We start from the raw sequence: 25,895 nt of genomic DNA, 5'->3' as shown, positions 1-25,895 counted from the left end.
AAGAGCATTTCCTTTGAGCACATGAACATTGTGTTAATCCAAACTGTCAGTTAGAAAGGAATAAAGAGAGTAATAGTTTACAAATATTAAACAAAATACACAATTTGAAAGGCAAAAATAAAATGCCTAATTAAAGATGCATCTACAAAGGAAATATTCACATAAAAATACAACCCATGGGGTCAAACAAGAAGTGACTCTCCATGCCGGAAACATTAAAGCAAAATATTATAATTTGTTCCAAGCACTGTTTTACAGATCTACTATAAATCAAGCAATAACACACATAATGTAGTGCATTGAAATCTCTACTCTCAAACTGAGCTTCAAAGTTTTCCTGTGGTCGCCTCATAGCTGTGCTGCAGTCACACATGAAAACCGCAGTATTTAACTCACAGCTGTGAAGTGAAAGCAAATTACAGCAAACCAAAGACTGTGCAGCTGCATCGCGTCTTTATGGATCCAGTCTTCACACACTCGCACATACACATTGCTGTGTCTCTCACTGCTGTACTCAGCCTATGCCCTGGGGCGCTCTCCTCATGACCAATCAGAAAGATACAGGAAGCCGTGTCCAGCAACACTCCCCACAACTCACATAAACTGGACTGAGGGAGAAATCATCCTCGGACATATGAAAGGAGCAAAGGCTGAAAAAGGAAGAAGAAAAAAACCCAAAAAACCGTGGAATCCATCAGACTGAAGAATCTCATAAGAACGTGCCAGTGGTGAGTGACTGATCACTTCTTAGAATAATGTATTATACTGACATTTAATAGGTTTATTATATCATTTTATAAATATATATGTCTTCAGATGAAAAATTGACTTTATTTTTATATGGTATGCCAGCAAATGTATTATCATATGTGTGGCAAGATTTTATGATATAAACATTTCTATATATTTTTCATCACAGTTCTTCAAGACAATTCAAGTTATATATTCGCTGAGTGATATGTCCAAGTTATTTGGAGTTCTTTAGTATTCATGACTAATTCACGTTGCTAAATGTCACCATGTGACTGTAGGCAGCGGGAGGCAGATGTGTTAGAGGGATGCTGACAAGAAGGAGGTTTTGTGAGGTTTATTAAATATAATCTGCTTCACTTTCTTGCTGGATTCCTCATTTGACCATGAGGTCAAACAGATACAATACGTTTCTCCCTGTCACTGCTAACTGGTCAGGGGAGAGGAAGGAAAAGGTGTATATGCGTGTGTGTGTGTGTGTGTGTGTGTGTGTGTGTGTGTGTGTGTGTGTGTGTGTGTGTGTGTGTGTGTGTGTGTGTGTGTACCACCAGACAGTTGGCAAAGTGCACATTCCATGGGCGTAGATGTGTTGCAGGAAATCCCACTCCCATTCCCGGAGGATCTAAATACACACACACATAAATAAATACAGAGAGACAGAGACAGACAGAAACAGACACAAACAACACACAAAAACATTATTAGTTTACTTGTGTAATAAAATAGTGCATTCAGATTCATCACTAAAATTATTATACTCTTATAAATCTCTTGGTCCAATGATTTTCTATAGGACTTATGAGAAAGTTTGACTGAGGTTTACATGAATTTATGAACACAGATTGCAGGGCGTCTGAGTTCTCAATAGAGGGCGCCATTTATTTTCAAAATGCCAGACAGGCATGTGACGAGAAGCCTTTCGCAACGCAAAAGGACCTGGGACCTGTTTCACTCAACAGTTCAAGGTTTCAGCAAATTGAATTTCTTGACAGCTTCACAACTCTACGATACGCTCTGAACCCGAAAACACGGTCATCAGACAATTAATGAGCTTTCATTTCAGTCCCAGGGCCACAAAGCAATTACCCACTCTTGAAGTTTGCTCCTTTAGTGTGGCCGAAGATTTTTACATTTGAAACACAATCTGTCGAAAACAGTCACCTGTTCCTCAGTGATGTGCTGCTGTGCACACAAGACAATCATTTTGTCAGATACTATCAAAAGACTGTAGCAATGTGCTCTTTCTTATCAGCAAAACTATCGTGTTTACATTCCCCGAGGAGGTCATAAGAAGCAAAACTGGCTTCCTTCATTGTGAACATTCTTAATTTGGCAGCGTAGCGTCCCTGTGAGGCATTTGGAAGAAACAGAGTCACACAACTAATCGGCCGCACTTAAAACAGTATTTTCTGTTTGGTTTGATCGCTTTCTCACTTTTAATACTGGCTTATTGGGACAGCTCGGATTGGAGCATCCTCATGACTCCATGGAGGGCCAAACTTGGTAAGAAGTCATTGTTTGTTTGTTTTTTCAGAGAGCTGGCAGAAGATATGCTTCGCAGTAGCTTCAGAGTACAGGGAGTGCAGCATACTCAACACACACACCAACCGAGAACTGTAATGACTAAAACAGAGTTTAACACACAGGAGCGACACTTTGCCCCCTTACATTGCCCTCCTACATCTTTCCAGCCGGAAGAACAAGCAAACCAAAGCATGGAAAGCATAATAGAATAGAGGTTCTTGTCTGTGTGTGTCTTGTGGAAAGCCATGGTGAACTGACTCAGTCACTGAGGTCAGTACAGGAAGGGCAGCCCCACATTGGAACAATAGCAGGGATTTAAACAAGTCTTACATAACGTATCCCAGCCTGCAAGACACAGTTGACCATGAACCAGTTATGACTAGAGGTTCATGGGCAATCAGTTTAAAAAGAGGGTTCCCTTGTACTTGTTTGACAGATTTATATCTATTTGCTTTGCGTTTGAGAATTACTGTTTCTTTTGCAGGCTGTTAAAGAAACTAATTACCCCCCCTGTTTCTCCATGTTTTACACAGATACAAGTCAAACCAACGTCTCTATGGAGAACTTGGTCAAATCCATGTGTTCTCCACCAAGACGCTGCACACCAGAGCATGGAGAAGTAAGTCACCTGCTGCTATCCCACAGAGGAAATGAAGTCAGTAATGACATAGAAAAAGATGAGGTTATAGCAACACAGCGAGCTGCGTCCACAGCTGAGCATTACAATAGACCTGTTGCAACAATATACAGCAGTTCGTTTTGAGTTTTATGGATCCATAAATCAGTAATGGGTATGTAAAGGTTTAACACCTGTGCAAAGGTAAAACACCTGCGCTCGGACTGCGAACCGGAGGTGGACAAAACAGCTGATGAGAGTCATCAAGTGTTGTTCTCCGACCTAAACCGCTTTCTGCCCTTGAAGCAGTTTATCTGCACCTCCATGTGCCCACAGACCTGGTTGAGCCAGACAGCTGGACAACCTGATAAGTGTGTGTGTGTGTGTGTGTGTGTGTGTGAGAGAGAGAGAGAGAGAGAGAGAGAGAGAGAGAGAGAGAGTTCTGCTGCTCTGAACTAGTGCACTGAACAAACTAGACCATACAGTGCCTGGAACATTGGTACATGGAACATTTTTGCCTCCTTAAATACCCTTGACCCAGTCTCATGAGCAGGTAGTGAGCCCGCTGTGTGTGTTTGTGTGGTTTCAGTGAGATTGTCATCAGATTAAACCCAGCTATGGGGATGTGAGAGAAAAACAAACACAGTGATGAAGTGTTTTAAAAACGGGATTTTGCTCACCACAGTGTAGTTGAGTCAAGATTTTGTCAGCTTTATTCACTGCATCAGCGCCATCAGTCAAATCTATGATCCTGCTTAAATTGACAAATCGCATTTTACGGTTTGCTGACATTTAAGAAAAAGTGTAGTGTAAAAACTACACCTGCCCACACTCTCACACTCACACTCACACTCACACACACACACACACACACACACACACACACACACACACACACACACACGGAGTTCATGTGTGTCGAGCTTAATAGCTCAAACGCCATTAATTAGATGGTAAAAATGCCAGAGGAAGCCGTCTCTCAGATGACTCCATGTGGTTCCTTGCCAAAGCCAAAGAGCGCGCGCGCGCACGCACGCACACACACACACACACACACACACACACACACACAGACACACGCAACTTAGCAACAAAGTGCGCCTGTGCTGAGCATTATCACACAGCCCGTCCTCACTGAGGCACACGCGTCCAGGCAGGTCTGGGTTTGGATGCAGGAGGAACTGGATGTTTTGTTGTTTTTTTTTTTTTTCTTGTTTGGGTGGAGGGGGGGTTCAGACAAAATGCTGAGTCTTGAACCGAGACTGCTGCGGTGTCGCGTCGTCGTTTTCCATTAACGAGCTGGGTTCACGTCGGGTCGATGTGCTGGGCTGTGGATAATGTCTGGAGGTGCTGCCGCCTCCGTGTGCGGATCTTCTGACAGGGAAAGTTGCTCGTTGTAATCTGAGGCAAAGATGCATCTGTTTCGGAGTCACAATTATCAAGTGTTCCCGGACCGCTACTCGGTGGAAACGCCGACCATACGAGGCATCAGCTGGGTATGTTATTCTGCTTTCATGTGGACTTCAGAGAGTTGGTAGTACAGGCTGCTGTCAGGTGGCACTGTCAGATGATGATGATGATGATGATGATGATGATGATGATGATGATGATGAGGAGGAGGAGAAGAAGAAGAGATGAGAGTGATGATGATAATGCACCACCATTATTTTTGATCATCATCACAGACGTGGTGTGAGAGAGGGGGAGTTCAGTCTGTTTTCATGGGCTATTCATGTAATGACTTGGCAAATGTTGAACATACACTAGATGTCACTTGCTTTTCATTTATGTTGAGCATTAATCAGAATATATCGGTGTATTATTCACTGCTCTGAAAGACTAGTATAATCGGAATTTAATGCGCAGATTTCTAGTTGTTAAGGTGCGTGATACACGGTGGCTTACAAGCCCTAGTTTTTGTTTAAGTGACAACCCCCATCTATTATAGGAGGAAATTGCATCTAATACATTTTAGAGCTATAACTCAGCAAAAAGTCAGACAGGTGGAGAAAGTGATAGTGATACTATTATTCACTGTGTTTAAGAATGAGGCTTAATGAATCTCACTTCCTCTCACCTCCACTATATGACACCGTTTTCCCTCACAAATAGCAGTTTGCAGATATTTCAAGAATGTCTTCCACTATTGTTGTCGCAGCTCTGGTGGTGGGGACGCAGGAAGGTAAAAATGAACAGAGCTCTTTTTTCTTTTATTAAACTCAGGTTATAAATAGTGTATTGTTTATTGTTCACCTTCACCACAACAGCCCGACTTGGTTTACAGAAGGGTTTGTAGAAGAATGCACAAAGGGGGGGTGGTTTTGTTTCCAGGTCACAGGAAGACACAGAGCAGCAGCGAGGCTCTTTAGCTTCTAAATTTACTTGACTTTTAAGCATCAATAGGTCAAAGATGACTGTAAATCTCCACTGACTGTATCCTGAACGTTCTGCTGTTACCAGCCAAATATCGATGTCATATGGAGTAGCTCAAAAGAGCAATCCCCCCAGTAAATAACTGACGTTTGAATTATGTTTTGGATCCCGCTTAATGCCAGTTTGACAGTTTTTTCTGAATTAAATAATCATTTAATGAAACATGCTGCACATATTCTTAAATGTGATTAGAGTAGCTGAACTTATAGTGACTGAACCAAGTGAGTTTGTGTTTATTCAGGTTATCTTCGATATGATAACAGAGAAACGCCACTTTAAAAAGATTAGGAATTAGTGTGTGTTGTTAGTTTAATTGTAAAGCAGCATAAAATGAAGAAACACATTAACTTGACATCACACACATGGTTATCTTCCCCGTGGGAACATTGTTTGTACTCTACTGGAACAAAGGCAGTGCGATCTGCCTTATGAACAAGATTGGTTAACCCTAACCCTAACTGTAAAGTACAACTCAGGCTTGGCTTTACGTGTTGCAGGGAGTTGCAGAGTTCAGTTTTTTCCCAGAATGGTTGCCAGTCTATCTGTCCATTGTTGTATTATATCAACAATGAGCCCAATTAAACTGGCTCTGAGGCATTAGCTAATTCCTTCTCTGGGCTCCTACAGTCGGATACCTCTAACAGGGGCAAAACTGAGCTCATTCTGCTGTCATCATTAGGAGATGCCATGGCATCGTCCCTCCTCTCCTTCCTGCTCTTGCATACCAGCACTGAGACATGGACACAAAGCAGAACCAAATACTTCACATTCATATAGGTTCCTAATTGTGTCTTTCTGTCCACAGAACCTGGAAGCACACAGGTTTTTCCCACATCTTTTGTGAACTCAGGGGGCACAGATGTCATTTTGGTTGAGTCATAACTGATACAACTATGTGGTACATATTGTTTGATTATCCTTTAATTGCAAACAAAATCAGTAAAAAAAAAAAATCATGCTTTAGTTAGATGTTTCTTGTAGCTCTTCGCCCACAGTAACAGATTTACAGTGGGAGTTAAAAAGTTTTTTTTTTTTGTGAGTAGGTTAAAACTATTGGCAATGTGCCATTCAGGCAACGATCATGTGACGTAGCTGGCTGCACAGTGGGCCAGACAAAATATACATACCATAAAGTCTGTCTGCAGAGGGACTGGGGACAGTTTATAGTGGTTATCAGTTCCTGATCAATACAGTCAGCTGTTGTATCCACCAGTGTCAGCCATACCATGTGTTTACTTGTACATATTTTACATTTTTTTGGAAGCTATTCACACATTGCATGAATGCACGCATAAAAAAAGAAACTCATATCCTGTCTCAATAAATATTTTGTCCTTGCAACTAGGAGCTACCAGATCTGGAGAGAGATATTTTATATTTATAATCGCCTTAGAAAAGCTCTCCTGAAACGTCCCTGAATTATGTTCCCTGGAAGCAGTTGCCTTGGGAATAAAAGTACACAGCTACAAGAGGATCATAAAAACATAAAATCCAAGCAACAAAGAGGAAGTGCAACTTGGACCGAAGTACAGGCATGAGAATGTTGCATATTTGTACATGCCAGCAGGTTTGTTTTTTTTTTTAAGTTTGCGCTGATCTCACACTTGTAAGGGAGGGAAGGGAGAAACGGAGTCTCCTGAAATAATATGTGATAAAACTGTATCTGTGGCAACTGCGGCAGCCACATTTAACTTTTCAACGGTTGGGATTTTCAAAGGCCTTTTTCATAAGAAAGGATGGTCTGTTGTTAAAAGCAACCTTTTCACTTAACAAAACGCGTGGCAACAGGGCTATGTACCTTCCTCTGCTGATGTCTATGCTCTCTTTTCCTCCCACTTCATTACACACACTTGACACCCACCCACACTACGTTGGAGACAATGGTAACACAGCACAGGTTGAGATAATGTATTTGTGTTGACCTTCATCCCAATGAAAAGAAAATAATGATTCTTTCTATCTGGAGAGTCCAGCTTGGTTATATCTGTTTATTTGCTGCTACCGCAACAACATTATCATTAATGACCAGTCCCGCTAGTTCCTGTGGAAAAGCAAGTTATCGGCTTTAATTTTAGATATGCAGGAATGGCTCGGTTGTGATAACGTCTCTCTTTCTGTTTCTCCCAGACTCCCCTGCCAGAGGCCTTGGATTCGAAGGACACTATGAAGCAGGTGCGTACGCCCATGGTGTGGTGTTCTGTGTTTTTGGTACATCGCCTCCCCTACAGCTAGCCGTAATCCAATGTTCTCACTGGTGTTTTTAAAACTCCTGCTGAACACCAGAAGAGACACGGTGTCAGAGGAAAGGCATCATCAGCTCTTAAGCAAACACGGATCTTCTGCTGCAACATAATTGAAACCTTCAATGATAAATGAGATTTTCTATGAGCTTTGTTCATCAGGGTTAATTATGATTTAGCACCTCATAATAAGTCATGTGATATCCTTTTGTCATTTTTTATTCAAGACCTCCGTGACAGTGTCATAATCAGGTTTGTAAGCACAAATCAGGCTTCTCAACCCCTCAATCTGTCGCTGCGCTAATTAGCTGTTCACAGTAATTAACACTCGTAAGCTTTGACCTTGATGTGAGTCTTTAAGCTGTAACCAGCCTGGATTTTTCCCTCTCCTGGTGGCTTTGCAGCAGCACTGACCTCTGCAATCATTTAGAGTTGCAGTGCTTGCATCCTCCTCAAACTGCTGAACTTGTTCTTTTGTTGTTATAATATCCTGCATTACTACTCAAGCGAGTCTTAAAAAAAAAAAAAACACATTCCTAGCAGGGCATGCAGTCACAAGGAGTCTAAAGGGCGCTCCAGGGTTCACAGTTAATTGACCCTCCTGAGTCCTATAGCTCAGCCAGCCCAGGCCCCTCACACCGCGTTATCTCGACCCGTTCAGCAGCATGCCAAGGAGAGAACCTTTCAAACAGGAGGGGTGGGAGAGTGAATGTTGTTTCCCCTCAGACAGAAGAAGCAGATAGCGAGAGAAAGCAAGGGAAAGAATGAGTGAGCAAATTTCAACCCTTAAAGAATCAATGGCTGTGAATTTTCTTTTGTGCTGGTGGAGAGAGGAAGTAGAGTAATCGGGTCTGCAGGACGCAGGTGCTGCTAACCTCTCAGAGCTTTGTTTGGTTGCCAAGCAAGTGTTGGCTCCAGACCCTAAAAGTCGCTAATGAGCATCATACATTCTGGTATGGCTGTACAAGACAGATTGTTTTTAATAAACTCTCTTTGATTATCCTCCAACGTTTATGAGCAAAAAGATGCATTTTTTCCTCTTTAGACCTGCACGCAGTGAAGAGGAACTCACCATACTTGATCACAAGCTTAACAACCGCTGATTTAGATTGCATGTAAAAAAAACATTTTTCATTTATGTCATAAAAGTTTGACATGTTCCAGGCAACTACTAGAAAAGTTTGTAATGTAAATCTGTAATTGGATACAAAGGTTGTGCACAGTTGTAAAACGCGTTTCTTTATTTGCTTTCCCGTTCACATTCAGTGCAGCTCTGGGGTGTAAGTTCACAAGAAAAATCAATAGGTACAGCTTTAAAGATCTGACAGCCGTCAGAAGTGTGGTGAAGGGGGAAAAAGTCAGGTATCTGCAGTGCACGGAGCTGCATTAAGCTCCCTTTCAGCTGTGTTCATCTGTAGCTGCCCCCTCACTACAGATGAGCCCACGAGGTCACCGAGGTCACAGAGAGAGTGAGAGACAGAGAGATGTCTCGCCTACAGAGGAGACCTACACTGTACTTCACCCGACAAAACAAAAGCAGGAAAACCAAAGGATGAAAACACCAGAATGAAAGTTCTGAAAAAAAATTCTGCACATTAATATATAACGTCATTGTGTGTGTGACAATTACAATCACTTGGATGTATCACTGCTGTGTGATAGTGAGCATCTGCCCTGCTGACAAGTGTTTGAGCAGACTGCACGGGCTGTATAGCAGCTGTTCTGTAGGTAAAGAATATATGGCCGTATACAGTTGACATCAAGTTGATTATATACTTTGAATCAGTAGTCAGGTTTTTAAATGTAGGCTCGTCGCTGTAAAATGAGCTCAACAGTTGAATAAACCCATGTCATAAAATGGGTTATGGCTGCCTGTCAAGCCTCACACATGGCCCATTCATCAGTGTCAGCCGCTCCACACTCGCTGAACGTGTATTGTACTTTGTGTCATTGACTGGCGCACCTGTGGGAAGGGTGTTTGCTCTGTAACTTGACTCAGATGGAACGATTACCTGTGGGTTATAGTTCCTAGAGATTAGCTGGCCTACATGCAGACAATAAACAACACAGAATCCACCACAGAGAGTTATTGTAGCTCTGAATTGAATTACAGTCAGAAGTAGAAAAAATAAAAACCAAGTTTTCTGGATGTTTACATGTCTGTCAGGGTTCCCAGTGAAAGCCAAGCCCCTCAGTGAAATATGGATTTTGATATGGCTTTGTGAGGACTGGGTTAGGTAATGGAAAAATGACTCGTCTAGAAAACAAGTTTTGGAGTTGACATGTCTGAGACTGTGACCATGGGAGTCCCAAGGGGGAAAAAAGGCCCCTGGGAATACTTGTGACCTCTAGACAACATAACTCAGTGGGGCACAGCAGACGCCTCGGGGCACATTTACTCTGTTGATGTCAGGTCTGGGAACCGGCCGATGTGGGAATGATAAGTTGAAGTATGCGGTACTCGCAGTGCTCGCTCATAGTCATACAATTTAATAAGCATGCCTGTGTGAACTAGGTCCAGGTGAAAGAGCAGAGGTCATGTTGGCATCATCGAGGCGTGGGGGTCACTAGATTGATCAAAGGTCAGCAAGGTCTTTACATCGCGAGTTGCGGGAGACTACAGGATGCAATGGGTGCAAGTAGTTCCTGTCACTGGTTTCCTTACATTGCCACTCCTCCACTTGACAATAAAGAATATAGGAAAATGGTCAGTGCTGGGTTCTGTTTGTATCTCAAGACCACCACCTTGGGCAAACAGCAGAACCTCGAGGAAAATCCAAAGAACAAACAGGCGTTTGAGTCACTCGTGGAATCACAAGACCGGGTGCAGGAGAAGGAAGAGAAGAGGGGGAGTGTAATGAGGAGGAGCAAAATATTTCTGTCAATCAATATCTTTGTCAGTCACTAAGACGGTAAATATCGTTGGGGGGTAGTTAGATCCAATTTGTTTTCAATACAGAAGCGGAGCATAAAGCATGAAATGGCCTGAAATAGGACAGCCGCATTACAGCAACAAACAAAGCACATTCTTGTTATATAAGCCTCGCTTCTGCATCAGTAGCTGACAGGTTTTGCACCCGTCTGCAGTCTTTTTTGGTTTTAGACCTGACCTGAGTGAGTAGTGTATATGTGTGTATATGTGTGTATATATGTGTGTGTGTGTGTGTGTGTGTGTGAGGGGGGAAAAGAATCGAGAGGAGTTCAAAGGAAACACTTTGAGGGTGGTCAGAAAGTGAAAGTTTGTTGTCACTGTGTGCCTGCCGGTGGGTGAGCTGCAGAGGCTGGAAACTAGACGAGGTGTGGGAGAGTTTTTAACACATTCTCGCCTCCCTGCTACCCCCACAAACACACACAAACACACACACACACACACACACACACCACATCACACTGACACCTACAGAAATCTCCACTCACGCTGTTGACGTACATGCCATCACACATGATCTCCATGCTGAGGGGGAAATGCAAACTTGTCTGCATCAATTTCCCTCTCACACACTCACACAAACATCTTTCTGCCACTAACACACAAGTCGGCTGTTTCAGTAACAAGGCGACCTGTGTTGCATATCCTCCTTCTTTATGTACACAGCCCTCTCTCACACGTTTTCTTCGTCACTTCATAAAAAGGGAACACAACATGGTCCATTCATTCTTGTAATAGGAAGATAATAAAGAGAGACCAATCGTTTCACCGCTTTATAACCTTTTTTTTCCCATGTTTATCCAGTTTCTTTCAGATCGTGTTGTGAAGGCAGCCAGATCAGTGTATAGTGTCATGATCGAGAGGAACCCCGGTCTGATCCGGGACAGAAAGTATCACCTCAAAACATATAGGTACCGACACTGATGCTGTGATGTCTTTCATAATAAAAGTGTGATGGTCTTCGCAAATGACATGGAAAATTGGTGTGTTGAATTTCTCTCACAGACAATGTTGTTCTGGTAAAGAACTTGTTGACTGGCTGATGAAACAGAACGAATGCCTCCAATCAAGAAGTCAAGCAGTTGGGATGTGGCAGGTCCTCGTGGATGAAGGAATTCTTGTTCATGGTAAGAATTGTACAAATCCTTAATTGCTTGCCTGTTCATCATACCAGACAGTTTTAATTACAAACCTATTGTCCTGTAGCCACATTTCAGAAAATATTCACATAATATTTGTCATGTCTTGGGCGAGCTCATGTCTTGGCATGGACTGAGGAAGTATGTGAAAATAATTTTTAAAAAAAAGTCCTGTCATATTCTGGTAATGTTTTTTTTATATTCTGATTATAATGTCTCAGGCAGCACTCAAGAATTTCCCAGAGATGCTTGAGCAGCTTGAAATCTGGTGGCTGCGTCTGCCAAGGCATTTGTTTCACAATGTGTCCTCACTCAGTCAAGTGTTCGCTAACCATTTACACTCTTTGGACGGGGCATTGTCTTCCTGGAAGAGGCCACTCCAATCATGACAGAAATGCTTCATCATTAGATGAATTGCATCACTCAGAATAGATTTGCATTTATTTCCATTTGTCTCGTCACTCTGGAGTTTTGTGAAGTTGAAACATGGCAGCAATTTCTACCTAAAAGGAGCTATTTGTAAGTTTTGCTGATGCTGCATAGCTAGCATTAGCATCTAAAGCTGTTTACTTGCCAGTCTAGAAAAAACGTTGCGAGTTCAGCATCAAGCTTCATTCCTTTACTCACCAAGAGTTTCCAGCGGTGGAAAGCAACACCAATGTTAACTCTTGTTTCTATCACATCTGTTCTTCTACTGAAGTTAGCACGCTAACCAGCTAGCCCCAACCGGTGTCGTCACTTTCCGATAGCGACCCACTGTAGCCTCTAGTCTGTCCTGAAGACGTAGCGCTGCTCAGAGGGCGTATTATAACTTCCTGTCTTGTAAATGCAAAAATGGCTGAAGCTCTTGTCAAGCGACAATCACCACTACCCGCTCCCGGCAAGAAACCACATTTGGCGGCAGAGAAAACATACTCCCTTTTTTGTTTCCCTTTACTAATATGTATCTTTAGGTTAAATAACTTAGTTTTATGTAATCAATGATTACATAAAACTCACTGCATGGCTACAGTCTTAGTTACGTGTTTCGTCTTCTGTGTTGTGCTTCAATCAAGTGAAACATGAGTTGAACTTCCATGACAAGGACGCACAGTTCTACCGCTTCCAAGACTCTGAGTTTGGCCTAAACCACATGACAAATGAGAAGGACTCAGAGGACGAGCTGCAGGAGGCTCTGTCGCTGCTGTCTCAGCTGGGTCCTGATGCTCTGCTCACAATGATTCTACGCAAATGGTAAGTATGTTGAGCCTTCATATGACTATTACACATGAAAACCTCTTGTATATGTAGTATGGCCTCATTAGTTAAGTTCAGTTTCATACAAAAACTATAAAGGAACCTGTAGAGTAGGATTTTGTCAAGGTTGGATCTTTTATATTATTTTAACAAGGTTTTTAAGAATGCCTCCGCACCAGTGATAGCCATGGCCAGATGCATCATTTTTTGGTACAAATAACTTAAGAATTCACACGCTAACACAAATTTCTCATAGGATAAAATGATGACATTTTATATACAAAAGGTCAAAGGACAACTTCACTGTGACATCATAATGTTCCTTCCAATAGTCAGTGCCATAACTCAGGAACAGAAGGGGAGATTGTGACCACATGTCACATTCGGTCGGACACTGAACTGGTGACACTAACTGCCAGGTGGTAATTCTAAATGTAGCTTCTACCTTCCTTGTTTTTAGCCCCAGTCAGAGGAGTGCTGAGGACCTGGAGGTCATCTACGAGGAGCTGCTCCATGTCAAGGCTGCTGCTCATCTCTCCACCTCGGTCAGTCACCGTTACTGCCTGCACATCTGTGTTCTTGTGATTAAAGATGCTATATGTCAAATTTGTACATTATTTCTTTTTATTATAGCATCTTTTTCAGAAGATTTCTTCGATGATAACAGTATATCCTAAATTTTATTTGATACAAGGCCCAGTTTGAATGAAAGATGCTACACGTTCCCCATAATCTTTCTCGCATGTTTGTTGATTTGTGATCGGAGCAGTAACTTATAACCAGAAAAAAATCAGACAAACCATGCACTTGGTTCTCTCTCATTCTTAAACTACTTTGATGAAACAACCACAGGAGTATAACATATTGGAAACAGGAGTTATCAATGCATTTCAGTCTCACTTCCTGCTCTGATGTGTCTGTAGGTGCGTAAGGAGCTGGCAGCGGTGCTGGTCTTTGAATCACATGCCAAGGCTGGAACAGTGTGTAAGTGTGACATTGGTGGAGAGACATGCTACATACACACAGGAGACACACACAGTTTCATTGTGCATAAAATGCCTTATGAACATCCTCTTGTGCACAACTCACCTTTCAGATACCGTCTATTAGAGCCACCAATTATATATAACATTAGGAACATTCTAATGTGCTCATATCATTATGGATTCATTATGTCAGCGGAAGCAATCAGTTCATCATGTGTCTGTTTTTGCTCTTGTTATCTCTCACTCCATCTAATCTTAAAGATGAACGTCATACATACATAATAAAGCCCATTGTATGAAGGTTGCCTTGTAAATCTGATCGTCATGCAATTATGATGGTTATTCTTTCTGTCTTTTTTTGTGATGGTAGTGTTCAGTCAGGGGGACAAAGGCACTTCGTGGTACATCATCTGGAAAGGCTCTGTAAACGTGATCACACATGGGAAGGTAGATCCATACACTGGTTTAAAAAAAAAAAAAAAAAAAAAAAAAAGCAACTAATAAAACTCAGAATCATCACTCATTAAACACCTTGTTGCCATGTATATTGTAATGCTGAAAGTACTGTGTGCATACAGGGGCTGGTAACTACATTACACGAGGGCGAGGACTTTGGGCAGCTAGCTTTGCTGAACGATGCACCTCGTGCTGCCACCATTATCTTGAGAGAAGACAACTGCCACTTCCTCCGCGTTGATAAACAGGATTTCATACACATCCTCAAGGTGTGTCCGATTACATAATTACTATATTTACAGCACCATGGCTCAATGGCACATGAAAGGTCATGTGTGACTACATGATAGCTATTGATTGTTTCTCTGTGTTCACCACAGATTCAGATCCACGAATACACTAAAAATGTATTTGACTGGCTCATCATCTATGTCTGTTTTGCTTGTTATTCGAGGATGTGGAGGCAAATACAGTGCGACTGGAGGAGCATGGGAAATCCGTGCTGGTGTTGGAGAAGAGCGCTAACTCAGCCCAGCAAGGCGGAGCGGGAAACAACAGCAAGTAAGAAACTCTGACACCCTCACCACTGAGACAAAAGAGTCACTTCACAAGCATCATTAAGACACTTCACATGGGTGTGAGCAGATAATATATCACACCAATAACACAAGCGCTGCCGTTTGTCATCATAACACATTCAGGGACAAGTATACAGACCTTTTTTTCATCAAATATGGTTAAGCCCTCATTAATGGACTGTTATCTGACAGCCAGAAAATAAGTGGACTTCAACCCTGCCTCAGTGAATGACTCGTTATCAGTCTTGAAGTGTTTTAGCAAATATAAAAGTGAATTAACTTGATGCTGACCTCCCCTTCAGGTCGGCGTTCCCTCATTTCTCTCTTGAGTTGCACACCTACGCACAGCACAACCCTCTCCTCTTGTTCTCTCCACTCCACCAAACAGCCAAGATTTATTATCTGTAGAAACCTACCAATATTACATTTTTGGCCGGTCTGATGCCATCAGACAAAGAGCCCTCATGACGTACACACACTAGGTGCTAGAAGGCAAGGGAAGGTGTTTAAAGCAAGAACAATAAATGTGTGATCTGTGGCAGACAGAACACCCCTATCCACTCAGCTGTGATATGCTGCTGCCAACTCTCCAAGTACTGTAAACACAGAAGTCTGCTGGACAAACTGTGCAACGGCTACGTCATTGGCCTTTTTCTGCTTCTTCTTTTTTCTGATGGTTATCATTCAACGTATAAATGCAAACTGATAATACATGATATGTGATTACACTGGTTCCAGTAATTTCTTTATTCATTTATGTGTTTTTGTTTTTAACATAGACTGTACACGTCAGCTTTAATTTGTTTGTAGTGCTAATTAGAAAATGTTTGCATGCTAACGCACTAAAAAAAATAATGTTAGCATTTAGCTGAAAGCACCAAAGTATGTAGAGTCTCACAGAGCCAGAGACTCAGTTTTGTTCATCTGTAGTCCCCGTTTTGTAAATCTTTGGTCCCTGGACAGATGCTACATTATATTATCAAGCCGTAACTTAAAAACACACAAACCAAGAAGCACTATGCCTGCAATAATGTTATGAAAAAGAAAAAAATCAATTCCTATTCTCTCCCTTTCTGTCACGCTCTGTGCAGGTACACGGTCATGTCAGGAACACCCGAGAAAATCCTGGAACACCTACTGGAAAGAGTAAAGTTGGATTCTAATGGAAATGACGCCATAGGTAGGAGCCTTTTAACTCGTTTAACTGAATGATTCAGCGTAATTAGACCTAGACAACTAGTTAGTTAACCGTGTGTTGTTGTGATGTTTGTCTCCCCACAGATCCCTGTGTGACTGACTTTCTGCTCACCTATAAAGTCTTCATGCCCTCCAGCCAGCTGTGTCCTGCACTACAGCACCAATATCCTGAGATGGTCAATAATACTGATAACAGTAATGATGCAGGCGGTGATAAAGTGTACTGACACTGCCTCTGCCGCTGTGTTGTTGATTATAATGTTCCACAGTGGGAACAGAGTGTTTTTCTTGCCAGTGAACTATATTCTGCTGGAATACACTGTCATGTAATTGTCTCAGATTCTCTGTTTGTAAAGATTGTTATGTTATACCCCTTAACTTCCGCTGCACCTACCAGGCAGAGCTCTCTGAGGGCTCAGATCAGGAGAAGGCTGCCTACATTCTCAACACCAAGCAGAAGGTAGTGAAGTTGGTTGGCCAGTGGGTGGCGCTGTACGGCCTTCTGCTGAAAGAAGACCCTATTGCTTTGGACTTTTTGGAGGTGAGATTGTAGGCTCCATTTAATCACCTCATGTGTAATTTGTGGAAATTGGAATATTTACATTGCAATTTAAGAGTATAGATTTTATTTCTTTTAATGTTCCTGCTTTTTTAATTTCCATGTTTGGGCTGAAACAGAGGTTGAAGAAGGAAGTGGCAGGTGATTTTCGTCTGTCCAGCCTGCTGAAAGAACAATTTAGGGAAAGGAGGAGAACAAAAGTGTAAATAATAGCATTATATTTTTATTATAAATTACAAGTGTATCTTCTATGTATGCAAAATTCATACTATAACACTGTTTTTTCATCTTTTCATAACCTGACAGTTTGGAGAATGGATATCAGTCTATGAGCAGGGTGAGAATTTCACAGAAACAAAATATTAATATTATACATTTTAATGAGGAAACACTTGTTGCTGCAGTTTAATGTCACTCAATCACTGAGTCACTCTCTATCGACAGAGCCAGCAATTCGATTGGTTTTTAAACAGTGAGGAGCCTGCAGGGAGGTTACAGCCAATCAGAGCACAGGATAAAGGTGAGTAAGGCACGGGAACAAAAGCAGACAAATCAAAGCAATCAAATCAAATCAGTCACGCTGCACAGTACATGGTTTTTGATCTATATCACTGCAGTATGTTACAGCACAGAGTGATTACCTCTCATTAGCTCAGATGTTCAGCATCTGTGGGCGTCGTTTATGAGTAACACATGTGACCACATGTCATTACTCACGTCATCAATCATCAAATCAGCATGTCCTGACATTTTAGTTTCTGTCCCCTCTCGGTGCAGTGTTGTATGAGATCTACAGGCCGGACAGCAAACCTCTCACTCTGATGCTCCCAGTGAACGCATCGGTACAGGATGTGATGTCAGCGATAGTCAAACCCGGCGGGGATCACATCCTGGTCAAAATGAACTCCACAGGAGGTGGGTCTCACATAACAATGACTTTTTTTTTGAGCATAGCAGATATTTATCCTTTAAATTGTTAGAATAAATCCTTCAGAGCTGCATTAATTCAGCTTCCCATTGAGCCTGAGTTGTTTTTATAGATTTTCTGCAGTTCACTGCCAGTTCATTATGCTGAAAATGAATGTTGATAAATTAAATGCACACAGAAAGAGCTCAGTTAAAGCTGGATGCCACTGCAGTCTACACCGCCCTTGGACTCAATGAAAGACTGTTCATCTGCACAAGCGAACAAGTGGAACAACTGGTGAGGAATACTTTGTTCAAAGCAGCTTCCCTGCCCATGAAGAAAGACATCGAATTCACACAGCAACACCCTCTCTCTCCCTCTCAGATGCCTCTGAAGGAGCAGCAGGGTCCAGAGCGAGGAACAACTGACGTACTTGAACAGATGGGCTCCAAAGACCTCGCAAATGAACTCACCAATTATGACTGGGAGCTGTTCACTGCCATGCATGAGGTGACTCAGCATATATGACAAATTTTACTCACCGCAGCATAATAAACTAATTGCTACGGAACAAAGGAGGAAAAATTGCTAATTTACACATTCACATGCCTCACCAGAGCTTAACTCCAATTGTCTGTCATTACAAGTGCAGCCAAAGCTGACACCGGACTGGGTGTCTCTTTGACTGAAATGAGTCACACTCCTTGACGCTTTTTTATCTGACAGCGCCATCAGATCATCTGGTCCTGTGATGCAGCACTTCCTGCATGTTTCACATGTTTTCTGAAGCAAGTCACATTCATGAAAAGTCACCTGTAAAAATAAGCCTCTCAATTTATTTGTGACTCATTGTTTTCCCGTCTCCCCAGGTGGAACTTGTCCACTACATATTCGGGCGTCATAAATTCCCCGGTGCCATCACAGCTAACCTGGAGAGGTTTGTGCGTCGCTTCAATGAGGTGCAGTACTGGGTGGTGACTGAACTGTGCCTCTGTGAGGACCTGGCGAAACGAGCCATTCTGCTTAAGAAGTTCATCAAGATTGCTGCAGTGTAAGAGTTAGCTGCCGTGTTTTGATCAGAAAGTACGTCTGTCAGTCCACCGCTGTGGTCCAGACTAAATAACATCTTTTGGATGGGGTGCCATTAAATCTTGCACAGACATTCATGGTGCTCAGAGAATGAAGCCTACTGACTTTGGTGATCCTCATACTTTTCATCTAGCGCCATCATGAGGTTGAATATTGTGGAAATGTCTCAATAAGAATTTGATGCCATGACATTTGGGACAGACATGATTTTTGATGATTCTTTAACTTTTTATCTAGTGGCATCATAAGCTCATTTTTTTGAATTTGTCCAGTATTTTTAGTTTATGACCAGATAACCTGCAAAACAGACGACATTCCCATCAGCCTCAGCTGTACATTCTGTTTAGTGCTCATTAGCAAATGTTAGTATACTGATACATTAAAATAAGATGGAAAGCATAGTAAACATTATACCTGCTAAACATCTAGATGTAAGCATTGTCACGTAACAGCATGCTGACATTAGCATTTAGCTTACAGCCTCAGAGAGCTGCTAGTATGACCAGAGACTGTAGTGTTGTTTGAATGTTTGAACTTATTTTTAAAACCTCTAAAAATCATTTCAACATAGCATTTTGTCTGAGACTTACTTATATACAGCCTTGTGTCCTCCTTCTCACAGCTTAAAGGAGCAGAAGAATCTTAATTCATTCTTCGCTGTGATGTTTGGTTTGAGTAACAGCGCAGTGCAGAGGCTTTACAAGACCTGGGAGGTGAGAAACCCCCGAACGCAACAGTCATGATGATAATTTACTGAACAATAACTTTGGGGATGACTCACACAACGTTTTGCTCGTCTGTTACAGAGAATACCCAGCAAGACAAAAAGAATTTACTGTGCTTATGAGAGGTTGATGGTAAGTTACGTTATATGTTCTCACTTCAGTTGGTTTTCATAAATGTTCCCAAGCATACTGTTCTTCTACTAGTTGAAATATTTCCTGTAAATTATGTATTATTATTATTATTATTATTATTGTAACCTACAGTGTTATGATAGTGTTTATTTTCTGCCCATGTCAGGATCCTTCACGCAACCACAGGGCCTACAGACTGGCTGTGGCCAAGCTCAGTCCTCCTTACATCCCCTTCATGCCTCTGCTGCTCAAAGGTAACAGATGCCAGCAGTGTCACGTAAATTCATTTTCATGTCCAAATCCATAGACATCCTGGTCTAAATCACCAGGAGAGTAATTACTGACATGTTTTCTGTTTCTGCCTATGCCCAGACATGACATTCATCCATGAAGGGAATCCAAACTATGTTGAAAAATTGGTCAATTTTGAGAAGATGGTAAGACAGAGGAATGTTTTTGGAAAGTTGCTCAGCTCAGTTATTCTCATCAGTACAAGATTGACCTGACATGGTTCCTTTCCCTCCCACTGTCGCAGAGAATGATTGCCAAGACAGTGAAAATTGTACGAGGATGCAGAAGCCAGCCTTATGGTAAGTGAGCCAGCTGAGCTGAGACCCACAGCACCAGCACGGATGTACCCAAGACCACGAGAAGATGTTTTAAGTTGGGGGTGCTGTAGAGGAGCATTTTACCCCAAACCATTCAATACAACGCATACTAATACAACATAGGCCTACAACAATCCCACAACAACACAGACCAAAAAGCAGCAATGACAACAACAGCAGCCAGGTCATTGCAATACACATGTCCAAAAGCACACTGCACACAAGAACATATCCAAATATGCACATTTTTTTCAACAAAGGTATATCAGTGTAATGTTAAAAACTGAATATCAAACTGCTCGGCGGCAGCTAAAACCAAATAACTTACCTTGAGCTGCAGGCCAGGTGCTCCAATGGTTATAATAATCCAAATGTGGCCTTGCGCTCAGGTGTTATGGAAATGAAGTCTCTCATAAGGGAATTGATGTACAATGAGTCAGCGTGGACATTCATCAGGGAAAGGCGAGTCAGTCCTTTCGGGGTCATGGTATTGCTTTACCATGTTTTCATGCAGATGCAAGGTGGAGAAGGTCCGCTCGGTTGAGGTCACAGAGTTGGGCAGGCACAGACATAACTATGAGTTTTTTGGCTCCATGGTGATTTTGTGTTTTGATTAGCTAACAATGCTACAGCAGCAGGTTGTAAACTTACGGATCCTACTTACAACCCGCCCTACACTGCCTCTGATTGGCTAACGATCATCGCCTTCACTGGTTGGATTGGTTAGGTTTAGGCACGATGAGTGAGAATGCTTAGTGTCAAGGTAAGAAGTCATTCTGAGGCAGAGTAACTGGTCATGTCAATAATACAAAAAAAATAAAATTATGCTCCCGCCACTAGGGGGTACTACTACTTCCCGTGGCCATGGATATACCCTTCATACTATAGATGCTGTCTCCGTCAAACAACCGCACGTGCATGTTGAAGGACATGGATGTTGTCAGGCTTGTGTTTGATGTATCAAGGAAGTCAACTTGTGTTTCTCCCCTCCAGTGCCTTCGTCACCACAGAGGGGTCTGGCAGATCGGATGTTTCTGGAAGGGAATGCTACTCGCATATCGACATGTAAGCTGCATCCACCATATCAGTAAACTGTTGTATTTCCCCTTGTTTTCACACCAATGCAATACAAATGCAGAGTCAAAACACCATTTATTCCTTTCATCCAGACTCAGACCACGCCCTCCCTCTGCGCAGTCCCAGCAACATCCGACACTACATTCAGAACCTGAAGGTGATTGACAGCCAGCGCAAGCTAACACAGCTATCAAGAACATTAGAATGCTAAGTTACATCAACCTGCAAATGTACAAAACAAAAACTGCAGAACTGTAGCACAAATCTGAACCCGGAGATCAGATTCTAGTGAGATGAACAAAGCTTCCACACTTCTATAAATATGATGGACCTCTGGAGGTGTTGAGTGCCGTGGAAATCCACTATTTCAAGGAGCTTTGACATTCATGGAGAAGCTTTTTGCACAGCACAGCAATGAGAGAGAACACGTGCAGAGTGCACGGTAATGACCTCCAATGCTGAAACAGAGAAACCAATTCTCCATCAATTGAACTTGTGGGACACTTTTTTTTTTAAATCCACAAAGCCTTACAGCACACTGGTGTGTAAACATTTTTTGTGTGTGTGCCACAGTGGAAACTGATCCCCTCACAAAGGCAATGTTACAACTTGTACAGTTTGGCAAAGTATGCCCGTCTTTGGTGTCAAGATTCATTTATGTGACATTTTTACTGCTGTCTGTGGGAGAGCCACACTGGTGGTTTCATAAGGGCCATAAGAACACAACCTACAGATCTTAGCTATCACTTTCACTTTAGGTCAGTTTTTTTGTGCACTTGTATTTTCACATTAAAACTAATGTATTGTATCTGATCTTTTTTTTTTTGACAACTGACATGCATATAATTTCATACAATGTTGTTTTCTAAATAAATTATTTTCTCAGTTATGTGTATTTAATAAAAGCACAAGAGTTTGTAAAAAGAGAAATATTTTATTTAAAGTACAAACCGTAACAGGTAAAAACTGACCTCCCTCCCTCCATCCCTCCCCCCTGACAAAAATGTTCTCCCCAATATGGGGTGAGAAAAATTCACAAATCAGTTATCATTTGAATTCAATACTCTCCTCGTCTTAAATATGTACAACTTCTTTTTTGAAAAGTCCTGGAGAGTGAAAATGGGCTGAGACATGTAAAAAAAAAAAAGAAAAAAAAAGAAAACCCAGTGCCGTCTCCTGATGTAACCACGGAGGAAGTAGTAAAATGATCCCCTGTCATTATAAATAATGGGTCGACCTGTTCAGTAAAGAATTTTCACGTGGAAAATGTTAAAAGGATTTAAATCAATTATCAAATGGAGATTTTTGTGGACCATTTTGCAAATAGTAAATCACAACCCAATAAGAGGGGCCATGAGAAAAGAGTGTGATGAGGCAAACAAATGTAAAACATATGGTTACTATAATGGTGGTGTTTGGACAGGTGCAACAGCAGAGCACATGAATTATCAAACTGTCAACATGCCCAAGTTCAACTCAAGATATGTTCTGGTGGTCGTGGTGTTTCTGTGTCAGTCTGTGGTATATATATAAAAATAAAACCAGCAAGATCAGGAAAGTGGTCCAGCAAGTGGTGAGTACATCTCGAGAAAAAATAAAAAATAAAAGTTTCACACTTGTAGTATGCTTAGTGAGAAAGCAAGTGAAAGTGAAACGCCAGAACCTCACAAAGGATTTATGTGCTTATCACATACTTTAACACACAAAGTTCTGGTCACAAATAAAACGTTAAACCAAAGAAAACACTGTAATATTTAAAAAAAAAAAAAAAAGAGTGAATATAAATATTGCACTTCCAAACAACATTGAGTTCCCAGTGCCAAGCTGTTATCCCTTTGTTAGAGGTACAAGATTTGGACGGTAGCCTTATAGTGATTTTTTTTTTTTTTTTTTTTTTTTTTTTTTTTAATTTCCACTGAGGTTATAAGTATTTTAAGTTAAACAAGTCCTCCAGAATACTGGCTGTATTAATGCTATCGTGTTCAATGGTAATGCAGAATGGCTTAACCTCAACGATCTCAAGCTACAGAGGTGATAAGGGATAAACAGCACTAAGCAGTGGGAAAAGTTAATAACCAATTCATACACAAAAACAAACATTCATAAATACACCATTCACACTAATGCATGTATACATGATATCAAACATGTATACATGCAAGCACACGCAGCCCTAAGTCTAACCCACAGACATGAAGTATTTACATTTAAGGCACATAAAATCTATGTACACGACAAATAAAAGATACCAACACAACGCATTTACATGTTCAGTCCCTGTAGCCTCTTGGTAGTGGGATGATTTGTCTCTGTCTAAACATGGGCGACACAATCAAAAATACAGTATCTCACAGTAACACAAACTGTAAGCCGAAAATGGATCCTTCACACTCGAGTGTGAAGGACATTGCTGATTGTCACGTCTTTGGCTCAAGATGTTCATTAACTCTGTCATTTGCTCTTAAGTATCATTTGATTGCCAATGGTCTCCATGCCGTATGAGCTCAACCCAAACTGAGCAGGAGTAAAAGGCAGAAAAATATTCTTCAGGAGAACACTGTTTTTCTTTTTTTTTTTCCTTTGTTTTTTTTTTTTCTTTGCCAGAAGCACCACACTGCTTCACGCCTAACGTGAGGTTTCAACAGGTCTGTGGTGGTTCCAGTCCCATTCCCAGTCGACGACTACACAACAATGACGATGCCAGCGTTGGTAACTCTGAACTAGAACAAACAGGATTTAAACAAAGTGATCAGTAGGAGTCAGAAATCAGAACTCAAAGGAAGGTCAATCAGTCAAGTCTTCGGTGTCTTTGGAAATATATCAGTAGATTTCCTTTGAGTGCAAAAAAACAACTCAACCCAGCGCTGTCCACCATCCTGAGGCAGTTGAGAAACATCAGTTGAGAAACATCCATCCAAGCATTTTCAATACCCGCTTATCCTGTTCAGGGTTGCGGGGTGCTGGACCCTATTCCTAGCATGCAATGGGCAAGAACCAGGGGAACACCTCAGACAGGTCTGGACGTATGTAAAAAAAAAAAAAAAAAAAACATATATATAGATTTTTTTTTTTAAACAGACTTTTTGGACAGATTTGGTTTCAGCAAATAGGCATGTAATATTGCCTTCGCTGTGGACTGGTTGATGTTTTAGTGATCTTCTGTCAATAAAAATATGTGTTCTGGACATATCAGAAGAAAACTTTCGGGCCTCAGCATGCAGTGTAATTCACAGATCCTGGCACAAGCTACATGTGGCCATATCCTGTCAGAGGCCGTGAACACATCAGATCATTAGCACCAATAATAAGGCAGTGAAATGGGTATTACTGAACTCTCCATCACATGAATCCACAAAAATGAAAGTTCTATCTGGTAACATTCCCCAACCTGCCAACAAACATAAATTAAAAAAGAAAAAAAACAAACATTCATTTGGATTGAAGCTCTTTGGATTTTTTTTTTTTTTTTTTGTCTTCTTCTAGTGCAGCACAGTGGAGTTCCAGTGGTGTCTCTCTTTCATCTAACCCTTCAACTGCTCTCTGATCCACTCGACATGTTCCATTGTGTTTCTCTGTTGCAATCATATGGCCAGGTACTGCGGTTCTGGTAACTCTGGTGCTCATCTAGGCCTCAGAGGCAGCCTGTGGTTTTAATTGTGCTTTCTCCATGGCAGTGCCGTATGGTACAGATCGCTTGAAGAAGTCAAACTGCAAAAAAAAAAAAAAAAGAAAAAAAAAAGACAATATTTTTAGAAAAGTAAGGTAAGTAAGTAAAATAAAAATGTGCACAGGCCCAATCAGTTTAATCCAAAGTCGTTGTTTCACAGCAGCACTGACCTTGTACAGAACGTAGATGAGTAAAGCCAGAAGCAGTAAACCAGCCAGAATGGCCAAGATGATGATCCACAGGGGAACCGTGTTCTCGATATCTGGCTTGTTCCACACCACTGGGGTCACCACCTGAGGATGACAGCACAGTTTGTCTTCAGCTTCAGTTTGACCAAATGGGAAGATGATACCTCTGAATTGGAATAAATAGACTAATCGATGAATAAAGATCTTGAATACCTTTTTGAATCCGCTGGGTGAGTGTTTGGGTAGGATGGCGTAAGGCATCTTCTCCACACTGTATCTGGCCAAGCACTCCAGCACGTAATGCTTATAGGCCCTCTGCAAGGAAGAAACATCACAAGTTACTCAATCAGATTCAAACGGCGCAAGGTGCAATTCCCTATCTGTGCACTAGATGGCGAAAGAGACCAGGTGCATCTCGCCAAAGAAAATCCTCTCAGCATTCCTATCCCATGAGCAGCTGTGACTACCAGATAATGAATTTTCAATACATTCACACATATGCCTTGTGTTAGAGCATGCAGGGGGTGATAAATAGTGTATGTGTATCTCAGACACGGAAGGAAGACAGTAATGTAAACTGGTAGAAACTGCAATCTGCACAGCCAGTCTGGAGCGATCTGCATGCTCAGTTAGCAACTGTCGTCCCATTTGTTGAGGCAAATATGTGAGACTCCACAAACTGGTAGCCTTAAGAATTGATCCACAACCAATGCTGATGCCTAGTCAACACAAACCAATATGTTAGACTGACAGCTGCAGCTATTTGTCTTTGCTAAGCCACACATTTGAGGTTTTAACTCTGTTTTCTTTTTTTTCTTCTTTATTTTTTTTGATGCTATAATGAAAAATGGCTTTTTAC

General features: G+C 41.6%; 2 protein-coding genes across 5 annotated transcripts in view; one reads left to right on the top strand and one right to left on the bottom strand.

Moving 5' to 3' along the window:
- The first annotated feature begins 641 nt into the window (after nt 1-641).
- Nucleotides 642-22,936, top strand: LOC111235101 (rap guanine nucleotide exchange factor 3-like). Of its 4 annotated transcripts, none has more exons than XM_022763426.1 (28): nt 642-728; nt 2,808-2,893; nt 7,451-7,495; nt 11,297-11,403; nt 11,498-11,619; nt 12,687-12,864; nt 13,328-13,412; nt 13,791-13,851; nt 14,224-14,300; nt 14,432-14,578; nt 14,764-14,870; nt 15,979-16,067; nt 16,169-16,247; nt 16,475-16,625; nt 16,763-16,845; nt 16,950-16,980; nt 17,088-17,163; nt 17,421-17,558; nt 17,750-17,847; nt 17,935-18,060; nt 18,420-18,601; nt 19,262-19,352; nt 19,446-19,496; nt 19,663-19,750; nt 19,869-19,933; nt 20,032-20,086; nt 21,098-21,169; nt 21,274-22,936. In XM_022763426.1, the coding sequence occupies exons 2-28, from the start codon at nt 2,831-2,833 to the stop codon at nt 21,390-21,392; spliced, it is 2,586 nt and encodes an 861-aa protein (XP_022619147.1). In that variant the 5' UTR covers nt 642-728; nt 2,808-2,830; the 3' UTR covers nt 21,393-22,936. The 4 variants fall into 4 exon arrangements, with proteins under 4 accessions (XP_022619147.1, XP_022619145.1, XP_022619146.1 ...); XM_022763424.1 differs by lacking the exon at nt 642-728 and adding an exon at nt 2,099-2,253; XM_022763427.1 differs by lacking the exons at nt 642-728; nt 2,808-2,893 and adding exons at nt 4,339-4,386; nt 7,791-7,815.
- Nucleotides 22,937-23,058: 122 nt separating this feature from the next.
- LOC111235100 (integrin alpha-5-like) overlaps nt 23,059-25,895 on the bottom strand; it is a 34,149-nt gene continuing 31,312 nt past the window's right edge. Inside the window, exons 28-30 of the mRNA XM_022763422.1 lie at nt 25,250-25,351; nt 25,019-25,141; nt 23,059-24,889 (exon numbers count right to left, since the gene is read on the bottom strand). Of these exons, the coding sequence (XP_022619143.1) occupies nt 24,806-24,889; nt 25,019-25,141; nt 25,250-25,351 (309 nt within the window). The 3' untranslated portion in view covers nt 23,059-24,805. The remainder of the gene's footprint in view (nt 24,890-25,018; nt 25,142-25,249; nt 25,352-25,895) is intronic.

The sequence above is a fragment of the Seriola dumerili genome, unplaced genomic scaffold (assembly GCF_002260705.1).
Source record: "Seriola dumerili isolate Sdu_G_001 unplaced genomic scaffold, Sdu_1.0 BDQW01000468.1, whole genome shotgun sequence".
Lineage (NCBI taxonomy): Eukaryota > Metazoa > Chordata > Actinopteri > Carangiformes > Carangidae > Seriola > Seriola dumerili.
The sequence above is the reverse complement of the archived record's forward strand: the minus strand, read 5'-3'. Positions and strand labels throughout refer to the sequence as shown.

What these genes read in the sequence shown, in the direction of transcription:
- LOC111235101 (XM_022763424.1), top strand. Translation starts at nt 2,229, where the DNA reads ATGACTCCATGGAGGGCCAAACTTG. An exon ending in TAATGGAAATGACGCCATAG is followed by an intron (nt 16,068 to 16,168) that starts GTAGGAGCCTTT and finishes GTCTCCCCACAG; the next exon opens with ATCCCTGTGTGACTGACTTT. An exon ending in TTCATCAAGATTGCTGCAGT is followed by an intron (nt 18,602 to 19,261) that starts GTAAGAGTTAGC and finishes TCCTTCTCACAG; the next exon opens with CTTAAAGGAGCAGAAGAATC.